This window comes from Gymnoscopelus braueri, assembly GCF_963280865.1.
Source record: "Gymnoscopelus braueri genome assembly, chromosome: 4".
NCBI classification, from domain to species: Eukaryota; Metazoa; Chordata; class Actinopteri; order Myctophiformes; family Myctophidae; genus Gymnoscopelus; species Gymnoscopelus braueri.
Window position 1 is genome coordinate 2,549,848 of NC_137605.1, and position 15,289 is coordinate 2,565,136.

At 43.7% G+C, this 15,289-nt stretch overlaps 1 protein-coding gene across 1 annotated transcript in view; it reads left to right on the plus strand.

Moving 5' to 3' along the window:
- The window catches only part of LOC308084582 (uncharacterized protein), an 84,685-nt gene that overhangs the window by 44,395 nt on the left and 25,001 nt on the right, over positions 1–15,289 (plus strand). The window contains exons 10-21 of the mRNA XM_080427299.1: positions 819–916; positions 4,958–5,130; positions 5,690–5,872; positions 6,524–6,811; positions 7,632–7,742; positions 9,475–10,055; positions 11,364–11,456; positions 11,487–11,745; positions 12,150–12,368; positions 13,056–13,421; positions 13,572–13,739; positions 14,050–14,280. Coding sequence (XP_080283425.1) covers positions 819–916; positions 4,958–5,130; positions 5,690–5,872; positions 6,524–6,811; positions 7,632–7,742; positions 9,475–10,055; positions 11,364–11,456; positions 11,487–11,745; positions 12,150–12,368; positions 13,056–13,421; positions 13,572–13,739; positions 14,050–14,280 — 2,770 coding nt within the window. The remainder of the gene's footprint in view (positions 1–818; positions 917–4,957; positions 5,131–5,689; positions 5,873–6,523; positions 6,812–7,631; positions 7,743–9,474; positions 10,056–11,363; positions 11,457–11,486; positions 11,746–12,149; positions 12,369–13,055; positions 13,422–13,571; positions 13,740–14,049; positions 14,281–15,289) is intronic.

Below are 15,289 nucleotides of genomic sequence, written 5' to 3' on the forward strand. Positions count from 1 at the left end.
TATTATTTTATATGTTTATAAGAGTTTACTAAATCTATTATTTTATATGTTTATAAGAGTTTACTAAATCTATTATTTTATATGTTTATCAGAGTTTACTAAATCGATTATTTTATATGTTTATAAGAGTTTACTAAATCTATTATTTTATATGTTTATCAGAGTTTACTAAATCTATTATTTTATATGTTTATAAGAGTTTACTAAATCTATTATTTTATATGTTTATCAGAGTTTACTAAATCTATTATTTTATATGTTTATCAGAGTTTACTAAATATATTATTTTATGTTTATCAGAGTTTACTAAATGTATTATTTTACATGTTTATCAGAGTTTACTAAATATATTATTTTATATTTTTATCAGAGTTTACTAAATATATTATTTTATATTTTTATCAGAGTTTACTAAATATATTATTTTTTATCGTCGGGTGGAAATGTCCAAAACTGTTACTATTCAGGATCCAAATTCAAAAATAGCTAAAGTAGCAGATCTACAAGCTCAAAAGAAAACGTGTTGCTTTGTGCCATTCTTCGAGCTTGTTTTTGATTGATTGATTGAATACTTTATGTAGAAGATTTGCAGCACATGGAAGTACAGTTTACAATTCAAGGTCAGCTGAAATGGATCGCTCACAAAAGCCACAATGGCTTCAACTGAGATCCCCAAAGAAGATCAGCTACTTTTGATGCTTTTGTGTGACACTGTAGTATGATCAATTCATTTACGAAAAGACACAACAAGTTAGAATAAAGGTTTCTGCCCGACTGCAACAATATGTTCTAAAGTGTATTATTTTGTTCACGTGCAGCAGGAGCAGTATGAAAGCACTATTGGGTTCAAACTGCCCAACTACAAAGCCGCCAAGAAGCTGTGGAAGGTTTCTGTAGAACATCACACCTTCTTCAGGTAAACATTATGTCTGTAGAACACCTTCTTCAGGTAAACATTATGTCTGTAGAACACCTTCTTCAGGTAAACATTATGTCTGTAGAACACCTTCTTCAGGTAAACATTATGTCTGTAGAACATCACACCTTCTTCAGGTAAACATTATGTCTGTAGAACATCACACCTTCTTCAGGTAAACATTATGTCTGTAGAACACCTTCTTCAGGTAAACATTATGTCTGTAGAACACCTTCTTCAGGTAAACATTATGTCTGTAGAACATCACACCTTCTTCAGGTAAACATTATGTCTGTAGAACACCTTCTTCAGGTAAACATTATGTCTGTAGAACACCTTCTTCAGGTAAACATTATGTCTGTAGAACACCTTCTTCAGGTAAACATTATGTCTGTAGAACATCACACCTTCTTCAGGTAAACATTATGTCTGTAGAACACCTTCTTCAGGTAAACATTATGTCTGTAGAACACCTTCTTCAGGTAAACATTATGTCTGTAGAACATCACACCTTCTTCAGGTAAACATGTGTCTGTAGAACATCACACCTTCTATATGTCTGTAGAACATCACACCTTCTATATGTGTCTGTAGAACATCACACCTTCTATATGTCTGTAGAACATCACACCTTCTATATGTCTGTAGAACATCACACCTTCTTCAGGTAAACATTATGTCTGTAGAACATCACACCTTCTTCAGGTAAACATTATGTCTGTAGAACACCTTCTTCAGGTAAACATTATGTCTGTAGAACACCTTCTTCAGGTAAACATTATGTCTGTAGAACACCTTCTTCAGGTAAACATTATGTCTGTAGAACATCACACCTTCTTCAGGTAAACATTATGTCTGTAGAACATCACACCTTCTTCAGGTAAACATTATGTCTGTAGAACATCACACCTTCTTCAGGTAAACATTATGTCTGTAGAACCAACCCGATCTCCAGAGATTACCGTAACATTGCACGGATCCAGTGCACTTCATTCCGTGGATAGTCGCCTAGAAACCCCGAAATTCCGTGCATATGTACCTCTCTCCCTTTGTGACAAAACCATTTCGGAGGCGCGCAGTCTCAAGGGAAGTGTCGCCACGTAAGGGGCCACCGAGCGAGCTAAAGCGAGCGAGTTGCCGTCCCGAACGTTGCGACATTCCCTTGTGCCTACTCAGCGCCGTTTGAGTTATGTACCGATAGGCACAGAATCGTAAATTTTGTTGTGGGGACTGCTCTGCTTCCGGGTTTTTCCGGGTTGCGACTGGTTACACCCACCGTGGGACTCGCCGTACATATGCACGCAATTTCTGGGTTTCTAGGCGACTATCCACGGAATGAAGTGCACTGGATCCGTGCAATGTTACGGTAATCTCTGGAGATCAGGCTGGTAGAACATCACACCTTCTTCAGGTAAACATTATGTCTGTAGAACATCACACCTTCTTCAGGTAAACATGTGTCTGTAGAACATCACACCTTCTTCAGGTAAACATGTGTCTGTAGAACATCACACCTTCTATATGTCTGTAGAACATCACACCTTCTATATGTCTGTAGAACATCACATCTTCTATATGTCTGTAGAACATCACACCTTCTATATGTCTGTAGAACATCACACCTTCTATATGTCTGTAGAACATCACACCTTCTATATGTCTGTAGAACATCACACCTTCTATATGTCTGTAGAACATCACACCTTCTTCAGGTAAACATGTGTCTGTAGAACATCACACCTTCTATATGTCTGTAGAACATCACACCTTCTATATGTCTGTAGAACATCACACCTTCTTCAGGTGAATAGTGAATATACACCTCTATCTAGATGGTAGAAGGTTCTTCATTAGACCCTCAGGTCTTCTGTGATGCACGGCAGGTTTGAAGTGGAGTGGTCGGCCCGAGACACACAGTGCATTTCTAGACAAATCCCCCAAAAAATGCACTCGGATGGCTCAGTGGTAAAGTCCACCACGGAGGTTGTGGGTTCGAATCCACCGTGTGGTGCATCTGGCTTTGTCGGGCGTTTACATGAACACAATTGGCCCGTGTTCAGGAGGAGGAGGAGGAGGAGGAGGAGGAGGAGGAGGAGGAGGGTGATATTGGTCATTGCACATACTCCTACGGGCTGGGGGGGCACCTGTCAGCGGGGAGTGTTGGGCGGGAGGAGTAGGGCGAAGGCCCTACGTCCTCCTGGTGGGGGCTCCTCACTGGCAGGTGAGTCAGTAGGATACGACATAACGACTAAATTGGGGAGAAAAAGGGGTAAAAAATAATTGTCGACTCTAAAAAAAAAAAAAATTTAAAAAAAAAATGCAGCAAAGGCCGTCAGGATCGGGACTCGAACCTGTGACGCGCTGTCAGGCTACATTGAGCCTTGGTGCCTGGACCGCTACACCAGCGGCCCAGGCCTAGACAAATGAACCGTGTTGAGATGAATGAATGGTTTGGTTGAAGTGTCCAATCTAAACTGTATATTATGTTATGATGATGTCCAGGTTATTATGTTAGGTGAATGAATGGTTATCTCCTGATCTCCAGGGTTATTATGTTAGATGAATGAATGGTTATCTCCTGACCTCCAGGGTTATTATGTTAGATGAATGAATGGTTATCTCCTGATCTCCAGGGTTATTATGTTAGATGAATGAATGGTTATCTCCTGACCTCCAGGGTTATTATGTTAGATGAATGAATGGTTATCTCCTGACCTCCAGGGTTATTATGTTAGATGAATGAATGGTTATCTCCTGATCTCCAGGGTTATTATGTTAGATGAATGAATGGTTATCTCCTGATCTCCAGGGTTATTATGTTAGATGAATGAATGGTTATCTCCTGACCTCCAGGGTTATTATGTTAGATGAATGAATGGTTATCTCCTGATCTCCAGGGTTATTATGTTAGATGAATGAATGGTTATCTCCTGATCTACAGGGTTATTATGTTAGGTGAATGAATGGTTATCTCCTGACCTCCAGGGTTATTATGTTAGATGAATGAATGGTTATCTCCTGATCTCCAGGGTTATTATGTTAGATGAATGAATGGTTATCTCCTGATCTCCAGGGTTATTATGTTAGATGAATGAATGGTTATCTCCTGACCTCCAGGGTTATTATGTTAGGTGAATGAATGGTTATCTCCTGATCTACAGGGTTATTATGTTAGATGAATGAATGGTTATCTCCTGATCTCCAGGGTTATTATGTTAGATGAATGAATGGTTATCTCCTGATCTCCAGGGTTATTATGTTAGGTGAATGAATGGTTATCTCCTGATCTCCAGGGTTATTATGTTAGATGAATGAATGGTTATCTCCTGACCTCCAGGGTTATTATGTTAGATGAATGAATGGTTATCTCCTGACCTCCAGGGTTATTATGTTAGATGAATGAATGGTTATCTCCTGATCTCCAGGGTTATTATGTTAGATGAATGAATGGTTATCTCCTGATCTCCAGGGTTATTATGTTAGATGAATGAATGGTTATCTCCTGACCTCCAGGGTTATTATGTTAGATGAATGAATGGTTATCTCCTGATCTCCAGGGTTATTATGTTAGATGAATGAATGGTTATCTCCTGATCTACAGGGTTATTATGTTAGGTGAATGAATGGTTATCTCCTGACCTCCAGGGTTATTATGTTAGATGAATGAATGGTTATCTCCTGATCTCCAGGGTTATTATGTTAGATGAATGAATGGTTATCTCCTGATCTCCAGGGTTATTATGTTAGATGAATGAATGGTTATCTCCTGATCTCCAGGGTTACTATGTTAGATGAATGAATGGTTATCTCCTGACCTCCAGGGTTATTATGTTAGATGAATGAATGGTTATCTCCTGACCTCCAGGGTTATTATGTTAGATGAATGAATGGTTATCTCCTGATCTCCAGGGTTATTATGTTAGGTGAATGAATGGTTATCTCCTGACCTCCAGGGTTATTATGTTAGATGAATTAATGGTTATCTCCTGACCTCCAGGGTTATTATGTTAGATGAATTAATGGTTATCTCCTGATCTCCAGGGTCTCCACGGTGGAGCCGCCGTCCTCCCGCCGCTTCATGCTCCTGGGCTCCAAGTTCCGCTACAGCGGGCGGACCCAGGCCCAGAGCCGCCAGGCCAGCTCCCTCATCGCCCGGCCCGCCCCCAGGTTCACCCGCTCCGCTAGCAAGAGGCTGTCCCGATGCCTGGACGGAGGTGTGTGTGTGTGTGTGTGTGTGTGTGTGTGTGTGTGTGTGTGTGTGTGTGTGTGTGTGTGTGTGTGTGTGTGTGTGTGTGTGTGTGTGTGTGTGTGTGTGTGTGTGTGTGTGTGTGTGTGTGTGTGTGTGTGTGTGTGTCAGCCTTCTGTCTTCTTCACTACTTGAACCCCAGCGTCTCTATTCAGGGGGGAACGCTCGCCAAAAAATGCCGATCTACAAGCTTGTGTGCTTGTAGATCAGTGTTTGGCAAAGAGATGTGGGGCCTTATCTAGCGGGTGGAAATAGCCGATCTACATCGACACATTGTGAGCTTGTAGAGCGGCTATTTGAACTATTTTAACCCATTAAAGCCGGAAAAGTATATGTGTCATTTTAGATTTAACGTTGGCTATTCAAAAATAGCAGATGTACAAGCTCAGATATGCAAGCTCGTACATCTGCTATTTTCTTTTAATAATTTTTAAATCAGCGCTCAAGATAGGGCCCCTGGTGTAGATTGAATAGAAGAGCGCTCAAACCTCTGTGATAAGTGGTTAAAGTGCTTCCACTCTTTGCAGTTTCTCAACCGCTGGAGCTCTCAGTCCCCAACAGGTGTGAAGATGATGACTGGTTCCTTATGCTGGAGTCTGACAGCTTCCCAAAACCATCTGACAGAGTAAACACCTTCTCAGAACCATCTGACAGAGTAAACACCTTCTCAGAAGCATCTGACAGAGTATACACCTTCTCAGAACCAGCAGGTACCCCAGAAGTTGTGTAGGAGTTCTTTCTAACAAACTCAATGCGTGTTTTATTCCAGCTTGCTAACGGCTCTATGATTTAACATCACCTCCCATCAAGGTGAACTCACTGCTTTTCACCTCGGCTTTGACTTGCAGACGTTCGTCTTAAAAGTATTTTCAGCTTTGGATCAGGTGATCACACAGCGTAACATGCATTATCTTAACCTGAGAGCTTGTGGCCGAAGACCCTCCTGCTTTGAGATGTGACACATCTTACCTTCCATCCTCTTATGGTCGTTTCTGATCCAGGAACCTGTCCTTTGAACGGTTTCATCGTTGCTTTGCGTGTGAAACAACAGGACTGTGTTTGACCCGTTGCTTACAGCTCTGTTGCGTCTGTTCTGACTCTGACATCACGTCTGGTCCTTTTGTGTTCGACGTCCAAACGACACGACGTCATTCGCTGCCACTCGGCTTCACGCTAACCTCTGCTTAACCGCGCTCACTTTATCCTTTTGACCTTAACGTCTGGCTTAACATCTGGCATGGCCACTTAAAAGCTTTGCAAAAACGCTGCCTTCATCTCGCCAACAAACCCCATAAGCAACGGCTGCCATCGTCATCATCATGGTCATCATCATGGTCATCATCATGGTCATGTGTCCACAGTCAGAGGGGAGGTCACTCAGCCCGTCCAGACTTTCACAAGCACCCGGCAGAGCTCTTATTCCAGCAGCAGGACCGTCAGCCAATCACAGCAGGGCTGGACATCTGAGGACCAACAGCAGGTATCTGAGGACCAGCAGGAGGCCAGGCGGCAGCAGGGTGGGGACAGGGAGGACAAACGGGACACGGAGGACACTGGGGACAAGGGGGACAGAGACCAGTGGTTTGTCTTCCTGCGTCGGCGTCCATCTCTTCCCTCGCTGCCGTCCGTCCGCTCTGTCCAAACAGCAGGTAGTGTTGAGATTTACTTCATTTACTAGACCCTCCAGAAAAATGCGGGCTAAAATCCTATATTTTGCGATGAGTTTTTATGTGATTTTATGCGCTGAAATTGCGTGAAGTTGCAAAATATGCGCAAAGTTGCGGAATATGCGAAAAGTTGTGAAATTATGCGCAGTTGTGAAATCATTTTACCCCCGCATAATTATGCGCATAATCGCATATTATGCACATAATCGCATAATCGCCGCTTTTCTGGAGGGTAGGGGTGTGCCGATATATCGTCCCGCGATATATCGCGATACGTTTTTGTGACGATATGTATCGTTTTGTAAGAAAAAAAATATCGTTTTGAATAAACTTAATAAACTAATCAGGCATGCAAACAGCCCCGAGGTGAAAAGGGTGACAACATGTAGTTTTTTTTCGGGTCAGGTGTCACACTATTGCCCTATTTGGATTAAAAACGGCTATTGTAGCTGAAAAGCTACAAGTTTGCATGTCTGAATAATGCAAAAACAGAATAATTTTTTTGCACATTTACTTTTTTTCTCCCCCATATATTTTCATAATAAAAAAGTGCATATCGTATCGTATCGAAATCATATCGAAATCATATCGAAGTTGTGAGCCCAATATCGTATCGTATCGTTTCGTGAAATTAGTGTATCGGCACACCCCTACTGGAGGGTCTAATTTACACACTTCATGCATATTCTTTATTATTTACTTCTGCTCATGAATAATGTAGCAGCTAACACAGTTTTGTCTCCCCGTCAAAGATGAAAGAAAACAGTGTTACTGATGTAATGAATATGATTAACATCACCAGGTGGGCGTGGCTCCACAGCATCCAGCTCAGTGGGCAGGTTGTTACAGCCGGTCTTCAAACAAGAAGACGACTGGTACTACAGACTGGACCGCAGCTTCACCCAGTCTCCATGTGAGTTCATTATTATTGTCTCCGCCAGGCCGAAAGGCATGGCGAGAGTATGTTTTCGCCCCTGTCCGTCCGTCCGTGTGTCCGTGTGTCCGTCCGTCCGTCCGTCATTCTGTCATTTTGTGTACAGCTAATCTCTGCCACCGTTGGCTTGATCGCAGCGAAACTGTGCACACACAGTCCCTGGATGCCAGAGCAGAACCTCTGCTCCAAATTTTTCACATGGGCCTTTTATAGCGCCACCAGGAGGCCGATTTGTGCAAAACACATTTTTGGACAGTACTCCTACAGATTTTGGCCCAAAATCCGGCAAATCGGTACACGGTATCTCTATAGTCATTTAAAGAAACGGCTCATTTCAGATTTTTCATATTCCATCCTGATTGGCAAAAAATGTCTTTCAAATTTTGCAGGAGTACTCCGTTTCGAACAAAATGCCTCAAATCATGAACACAGCATGGCGAGAGTATGTTTTCGCCCCTGTCCGTCCGTCCGTGTGTCCGTGTGTCCGTCCGTCCGTCCGTCATTCTGTCATTTTGTGTACAGCTAATCTCTGCCACCGTTGGCTTGATCGCAGCGAAACTGTGCACACACAGTCCCTGGATGCCAGAGCAGAACCTCTGCTCCAAATTTTTCACATGGGCCTTTTATAGCGCCACCAGGAGGCAGACTTATGTAAAACACATTTTGTGATATTAAGCCTTCAGATTTGATCCAAATTTCACGCAAATCGGTACACATGATCTCTATAGCCATGTGATCAAGACGGATCTGTTTGATTTTTCATATTCCATCCTGATTGGCTAAGATTGACATGTAATGTTTACAGAAGTGGCCCGTTTTGAACAAAATGCCGCAAATCATGAACGCACCGTCCGATTGCGGTGAAACTTTGAACACACATTTGCACTACGTTGAGGAACAAATGCCACCCTTTTAACATTGGCCTGTTATAGCGCCACCAGCAGGTCAAATTTAGCAAAACACATTTTTAGAACAAAATGCCTCAAATCATGAATGCGATGCAAGGCCTAGGAAGAAATGGCACCCTTTTCACATTGGCCTATTATAGCGCCACCAGGAGGCCACAATAACCTACCTGACCTGGCGGAGACCGTCTAGTTGATGTTGTTATTGTTGTTGTTATTATTTATTAGTTAAACTGTAGGAGAGGAGGCTGCTGATTTGATCATGGCTGTGTGTAACAACCCGCTCATTTACCTGATGTTGAGTCGCTCTGTAAGTCGCTCTGTAAGTCTAATCAAAGACTCAGAGCACCTGCTCATATCAACCTGTCTAATCAAAGACTCAGTGCACCTGCTCATATCAACCTGTCTAATCAAAGACTCGGAGCACCTGCTCATATCAACCTGTCTAATCAAAGACTCAGAGCACCTGCTCATATCAACCTGTCTAATCAAAGACTCAGAGCACCTGCTCATATCAACCTGTCTAATCAAAGACTCAGTGCACCTGCTCATATCAACCTGTCTAATCAAAGACTCGGAGCACCTGCTCATATCAACCTGTCTAATCAAAGACTCAGAGCACCTGCTCATATCAACCTGTCTAATCAAAGACTCAGAGCACCTGCTCATATCAACCTGTCTAATCAAAGACTCAGAGCACCTGCTCATATCAACCTGCGCGTTTATGGCACTCAATGTGTTAACTATAAAGGTTAGATATAAACAACCATAGTAACAGTATAGTATAATGTATAATTCTTCCTCAGGTACCAGAGGCACCGAGGCGACGGCTACGAGTGAAGTGAGACGCGTGGAGACAACGAAGGAAGTGAGCTTCAGGCGACAGGAGGTCAGGACCGTGGTGTCCACACTGAAGGAAACGGACGTTCTGGAGGAGCGGCTCAGGGAGGTGAAGGTTCTAGAAGGGAGGCTCCAGGAGGTAGACCAGCTGGCGGGGAGGATCCAGGACGCCATAGAAGGAGAGCTGGGGAAAGAGGAAGTGGCCAGGCTCCGACAGGAAGTAGACGACTCCTCGCGCCAAGAGGTCAGACTGGTGAAAGACGCAGTGGGCGGGGCGGAGTTCAAGTCGGCCGTTCGAGAGAGGAGCGGCGGCGGCGGCGAGGAGGAACACGACGTGGACGAACTGGCTGAGGACATAAAGAAGGTGTTTTTAAAGGGTCTGCTAGAAGGAGAAAACGAAGAGGTGGAGGACCAGGGCAGCAAGGAGGTGGAGGCTGAAGACTTGTCCCAGAAAGAGGTGGATCTCCTGGCTTGGAGCCTGGTGAAGAAGGTGGTGCAGACCACTGTGGAGGAGATGAGCACAGCTGTGGAACGTCAAGCAGAGGAGGTACAGGAGGTGTTAATGTTGTCCACTAAAACTATGATGAAAAATGTTGGTCGACTACCTTTTTATCTCTGACGAAAACTAGAAGCAAAGCTATGATGACTAAAACCATGACTAAATAAACCGACAATTTCATCAACAAATAAAAACTAGACTAAAATGTTAAAGGGAGGAGTGACTAGAGGAGAAGAGATCCAGTAGAACTAAGACTAGTGGAGAAGAGATCCAGTAGAACTAAGACTAGTGGAGAAGAGATCCAGTAGAACTAAGACTAGTGGAGAAGAGATCCAGTAGAACTAAGACTAGTGGAGAAGAGATCCAGTAGAACTAAGACTAGTGGAGAAGAGATCCAGTAGAACTAAGACTAGCGGAGAAGAGATCCAGTAGAACTAAGACTAGTGGAGAAGAGATCCAGTAGAACTAAGACTAGTGGAGAAGAGATCCAGTAGAACTAGACTAGTGGAGAAGAGATCCAGTAGAACTAAGACTAGTGGAGAAGAGATCCAGTAGAACTAAGACTAGTGGAGAAGAGATCCAGTAGAACTAAGACTAGTGGAGAAGAGATCCAGTAGAACTAAGACTAGTGGAGAAGAGATCCAGTAGAACTAAGACTAGTGGAGAAGAGATCCAGTAGAAGTGGAGAAGAGATCTAGTAGAACTAAGACTAGTGGAGAAGAGATCCAGTAGAACTAAGACTAGTGGAGAAGAGATCCAGTAGAACTAAGACTAGTGGAGAAGAGATCCAGTAGAACTAAGACTAGTGGAGAAGAGATCCAGTAGAAGTGGAGAAGAGATCCAGTAGAACTAAGACTAGTGGAGAAGAGATCCAGTAGAACTAAGACTAGTGGAGAAGAGATCCAGTAGAACTAAGACTAGTGGAGAAGAGATCCAGTAGAACTAAGACTAGTGGAGAAGAGATCCAGTAGAACTAAGACTAGTGGAGAAGAGATCCAGTAGAACTAAGACTAGCGGAGAAGAGATCCAGTAGAACTAAGACTAGAGGAGAAGAGATCCAGTAGAAGTGGAGACGAGATCTAGTCATTTTATGCTTGAATGCGTGTGGGTGTTATGCTCCGAAAATAGACAATCTATATATGAGCTTATAGATTGGCTATTTTCGGCTCACAGCTGAGTATAAATCAGCCAAAATACATTTTAGTCCACTAAATCAACTGTAGATTTAGTCGACTAAAATCTTATATTTAGTCAACTAAACTAGACTAAAATATGACTAAAACTAAATGGAATATCATTCAAAAGACTACGACTAAAACTACATCAACATTTGCTGTCAAAATGAACACTGTACAGGAGCAAGTGAAGGAGGTTTCTGAAGGAGACGAGATGGAGGAGGTCCCTCCACCAGAAGAAGACGTTACGAGGAGGCAGGAGGATGAAGAGGAGGTGGAGGAAGAGGAGGCGGAGGAAGAGGAGGCGGAGGAAGAGGAGGCGGAGGAGCGAGTGGAGCACGGCATTCTGAGACGAAGGCTCCAGCTTGAAGGAAGATCAACGTCCATGGTCTCAGAAGTCTTCACGGGGAGGAGTAGCCAGAAGAAAGTGACCATCGTAGCGGAGGAGAGAAGGGAGGAGAGAAGGGAGGCGCAGAGGAGGCCCTCTGAGGTGGGCGGAGTCAAAGACGAGTGGTACATCCTGATGGAGCGCTCTCCGTACAAGGTCGTCTTCAAACCTGCAGGTACTGCCTAACTGTGTGACCCTGTACAATATGGTTCCCCCCTCTATGGTAACAAACCTCACTGTGTGACCCTGTACAATATGGTTCCCCCCTCTATGGTAACAAACCTCACTGTGTGACCCTGTACAATATGGTTCCCCCCTCTATGGTAACAAACCTACAGGTCCTGCCTCACTGTGACCCTGTACAATATCGTACCCCCTCCTCTAGAGCTGGGGTTCTCACAGTTCTCACAGCTAAATGTGTTAGTATAGCATAAACATTGGTTATTTGAAAGCCGTGTTAAGTGGTCAGATGGGTGGACCACGTGCATTTTCAGAGCATGTTATGATCAATCGATCGATTATGTTGCGGCTTGGATCCATGGCACTAACATAGTTTACTTATATGTCAATCTGTTACAGTGGTGGAGCGTGCTCAGGAGAACCCCCATCCTCCCTCTACAGCGGAGGTTAAGATGACCTCCGTGGAGGAGAGCACAGAGGTCACATTTGAAGAGAGAACAACGTTGAGACAAACGTCACAACTCAGGCTGATCACCAGAGAACTGCCTCCACAGGCCGATGATGACTGGTTTATACTGATGGACGCCGTTCACAGACAAACCGCTTACGTGCCACCAGGTACAGATATACGATTTATGACAATTTCAGTGTCAGTGGGAAGTACAAGCCTATACATCTATTTATCTGTACATGTCACCGTACAACACGCTTCTGCTCAGCCAAGACAGGATCCAGTCTTCTTCTCATTAGGGACGGGTTAGAGAATCCATTCTGTCATGGAATGGATTCCGAAGTTATTGAGAATCGGAAATCAATAAGGATTTGGCTTATCATTTCTCTTATAGATTCTAGCGGGACGTCATGTCTCGAGAGACACAAGTGTCATGTCGCTGAAATCAAATCACTGGCAAAAACATGTCGTCCTAATAAAGCTTTTGACTGCTGTTGAATTTCTTGCCAACTATCAGTAAAAATAAGGAACATGAATTGAATGGCTACAATGCATGCACATATCCCTTCAGTTGAAGCAAACATGCTTTATCTTTGATTGAAACTAAATGAAAGTGACAGGGTGCCTCAGATTAGCACCAATTTGCCAACAGCTACCAATAATAGAAAAGGATCAATAGTGGGATCGATGAGGAATCGTATCGATAAGCAGGATCGCTAAGGGGATCGAAATCGATGCAAATGAACGATCCCCATCCCTAATTCTCAGTTGCTTGCAACGTTGATGCTGTTTGAAGTTCTTTGTCTCGCCTCCTGTTTGTAAGAATTCTTCTTATGTTATTGTCTTCATATCAGTGACCTGGGAGCAGAGAGTCCGAGAGGAAACGACCACCAAGACTGAAAGAACAACCGTTGAGGAGACGGGAGAGGAGGCAGGAGAGGAGAGAAGAGAGGAGACAGGAGAGGAGAGAAGAGAGGAGACAGGAGAGGAGAGAAGAGAGGAGGCAGGAGAGGAGAGAAGAGAGGAGAGACCAGAGGTGTTCGTTGAAGAGCGACAGAGACGCGTTGCTGAAATCCCACCACAGCCAATGAGAGAGATGCTCGATACACGGCAGCCAATGAGAGAGATGCTCGATACACGGCAGCCAATGAGAGAGAGGGATGATGACTGGTTCGTGTTCCTGGATGTGGTCCCCTTAGATGTGACTTACGTACCACTAGGTAGCGCTAGAATCCACAGCACTACCTTCACATCCCATGAATTATAAGCAACTATGCTTTTACAGATATCCTGATTCTCGTAGGAAGACTTACGAATGTAGGAAGTTCTTGTCCTTTGTCTTAATGAGTTGTGTGTGTTTTCTCTGTTAGAGCCTGTGGTGTCTGTGGTTGAGAAGACAACAGTCCAGCAGATACAGATCAGATCACAGACAACAGTGCAGATCAGAGAAGAGTGGAGCTACGATCAACAGGTTTCATCTTCTCAGGGCAATGTTCTACTGGACGTTCCTCCTATAGTACCATCCGACGTCACAGCAGGTAGAACTAATATGAATACATCCAATTCATACAGCGCTTTTCTCTGTACTCAAAGTCAATTTACAAAGAACACTAGAGAATGATGTTCTAGCAGGTAGAACCATTTGATGTTCTAGCAGAGAGGTGTAAGCATAAGTAGGCATTGAATGAGGGCTCCAGCTCTAGGGTTTTTAGTGCACTCTTGTTGGCAAATGAGGAGATCCTTCCCAAAAATCTCGTTCTTTGGTTGAATTTTGAATTTTCAGCTCTGCTCACATGTAGGTCGGTCTCCTGCTCCAATGTGTTGTTGTTGTTCATGTTGTTTTCTGAGCAGTTCTCGTGGAGCAGGAATCTGTTCAGCTTCATCAGGAATCTACAGGATCTACTGGGATCCACACAGCAGCTGGGGATCTGTTTGACCAGATCACAGATCAGGTGGAGGAGATCATACGTCTAGGACAGGTCATCCAGGGAGAGGAGAGCAGACTTCAGCAGGACGTGAACAGAGATGATGACTGGTTCCTGTTTCTGGATGTTGTCCCCAGAGATGTAACGTCACTAGGTAGGTAGTGATAAAACCCACAGCGTCACTAGGTAGGTAGTGATAAAACCCACAGTGTCACTAGGTAGGTAGTGATAAAACCCCACAGTGTCACTAGGTAGGTAGTGATAAAACCCACAGTGTCACTAGGTAGGTAGTGATAAAACCCACAGTGTCACTAGGTAGGTAGTGATAAAACCCCACAGTGTCACTAGGTAGGTAGTGATAAAACCCACAGTGTCACTAGGTAGGTAGTGATAAAACCCACAGTGTCACTAGGTAGGTAGTGATAAAACCCACAGCGTCACTAGGTAGGTAGTGATAAAACCCACAGCGTCACTAGGTAGGTAGTAATAAACCCCACAGTGTCACTAGGTAGGTAGTGATAAAACCCACAGTGTCACTAGGTAGGTAGTGATAAAACCCACAGCGTCACTAGGTAGGTAGTGATAAAACCCACAGTGTCACTAGGTAGGTAGTGATAAAACCCACAGTGTCACTAGGTAGGTAGTGATAAAACCCACAGTGTCACTAGGTAGGTAGTGATAAAACCCACAGTGTCACTAGGTAGGTAGTGATAAAACCCACAGTGTCACTAGGTAGGTAGTGATAAAACCCACAGCGTCACTAGGTAGGTAGTGATAAAACCCACAGTGTCACTAGGTAGGTAGTGATAAAACCCACAGTGTCACTAGGTAGGTAGTGATAAAACCCACAGTGTCACTAGGTAGGTAGTGATAAAACCCACAGTGTCACTAGGTAGGTAGTGATAAAACCCACAGCGTCACTAGGTAGGTAGTGATAAAACCCACAGTGTCACTAGGTAGGTAGTGATAAAACCCACAGTGTCACTAGGTAGGTAGTGATAAAACCCACAGTGTCACTAGGTAGGTAGTGATAAAACCCACAGTGTCACTAGGTAGGTAGTGATGAAACCCACAGTGTCACTAGGTAGGTAGTGATAAAACCCACAGCGTCACTAGGTAGGTAGTGAAAAAAACAGTGTTGATTTTGACAGCACATTTTTATT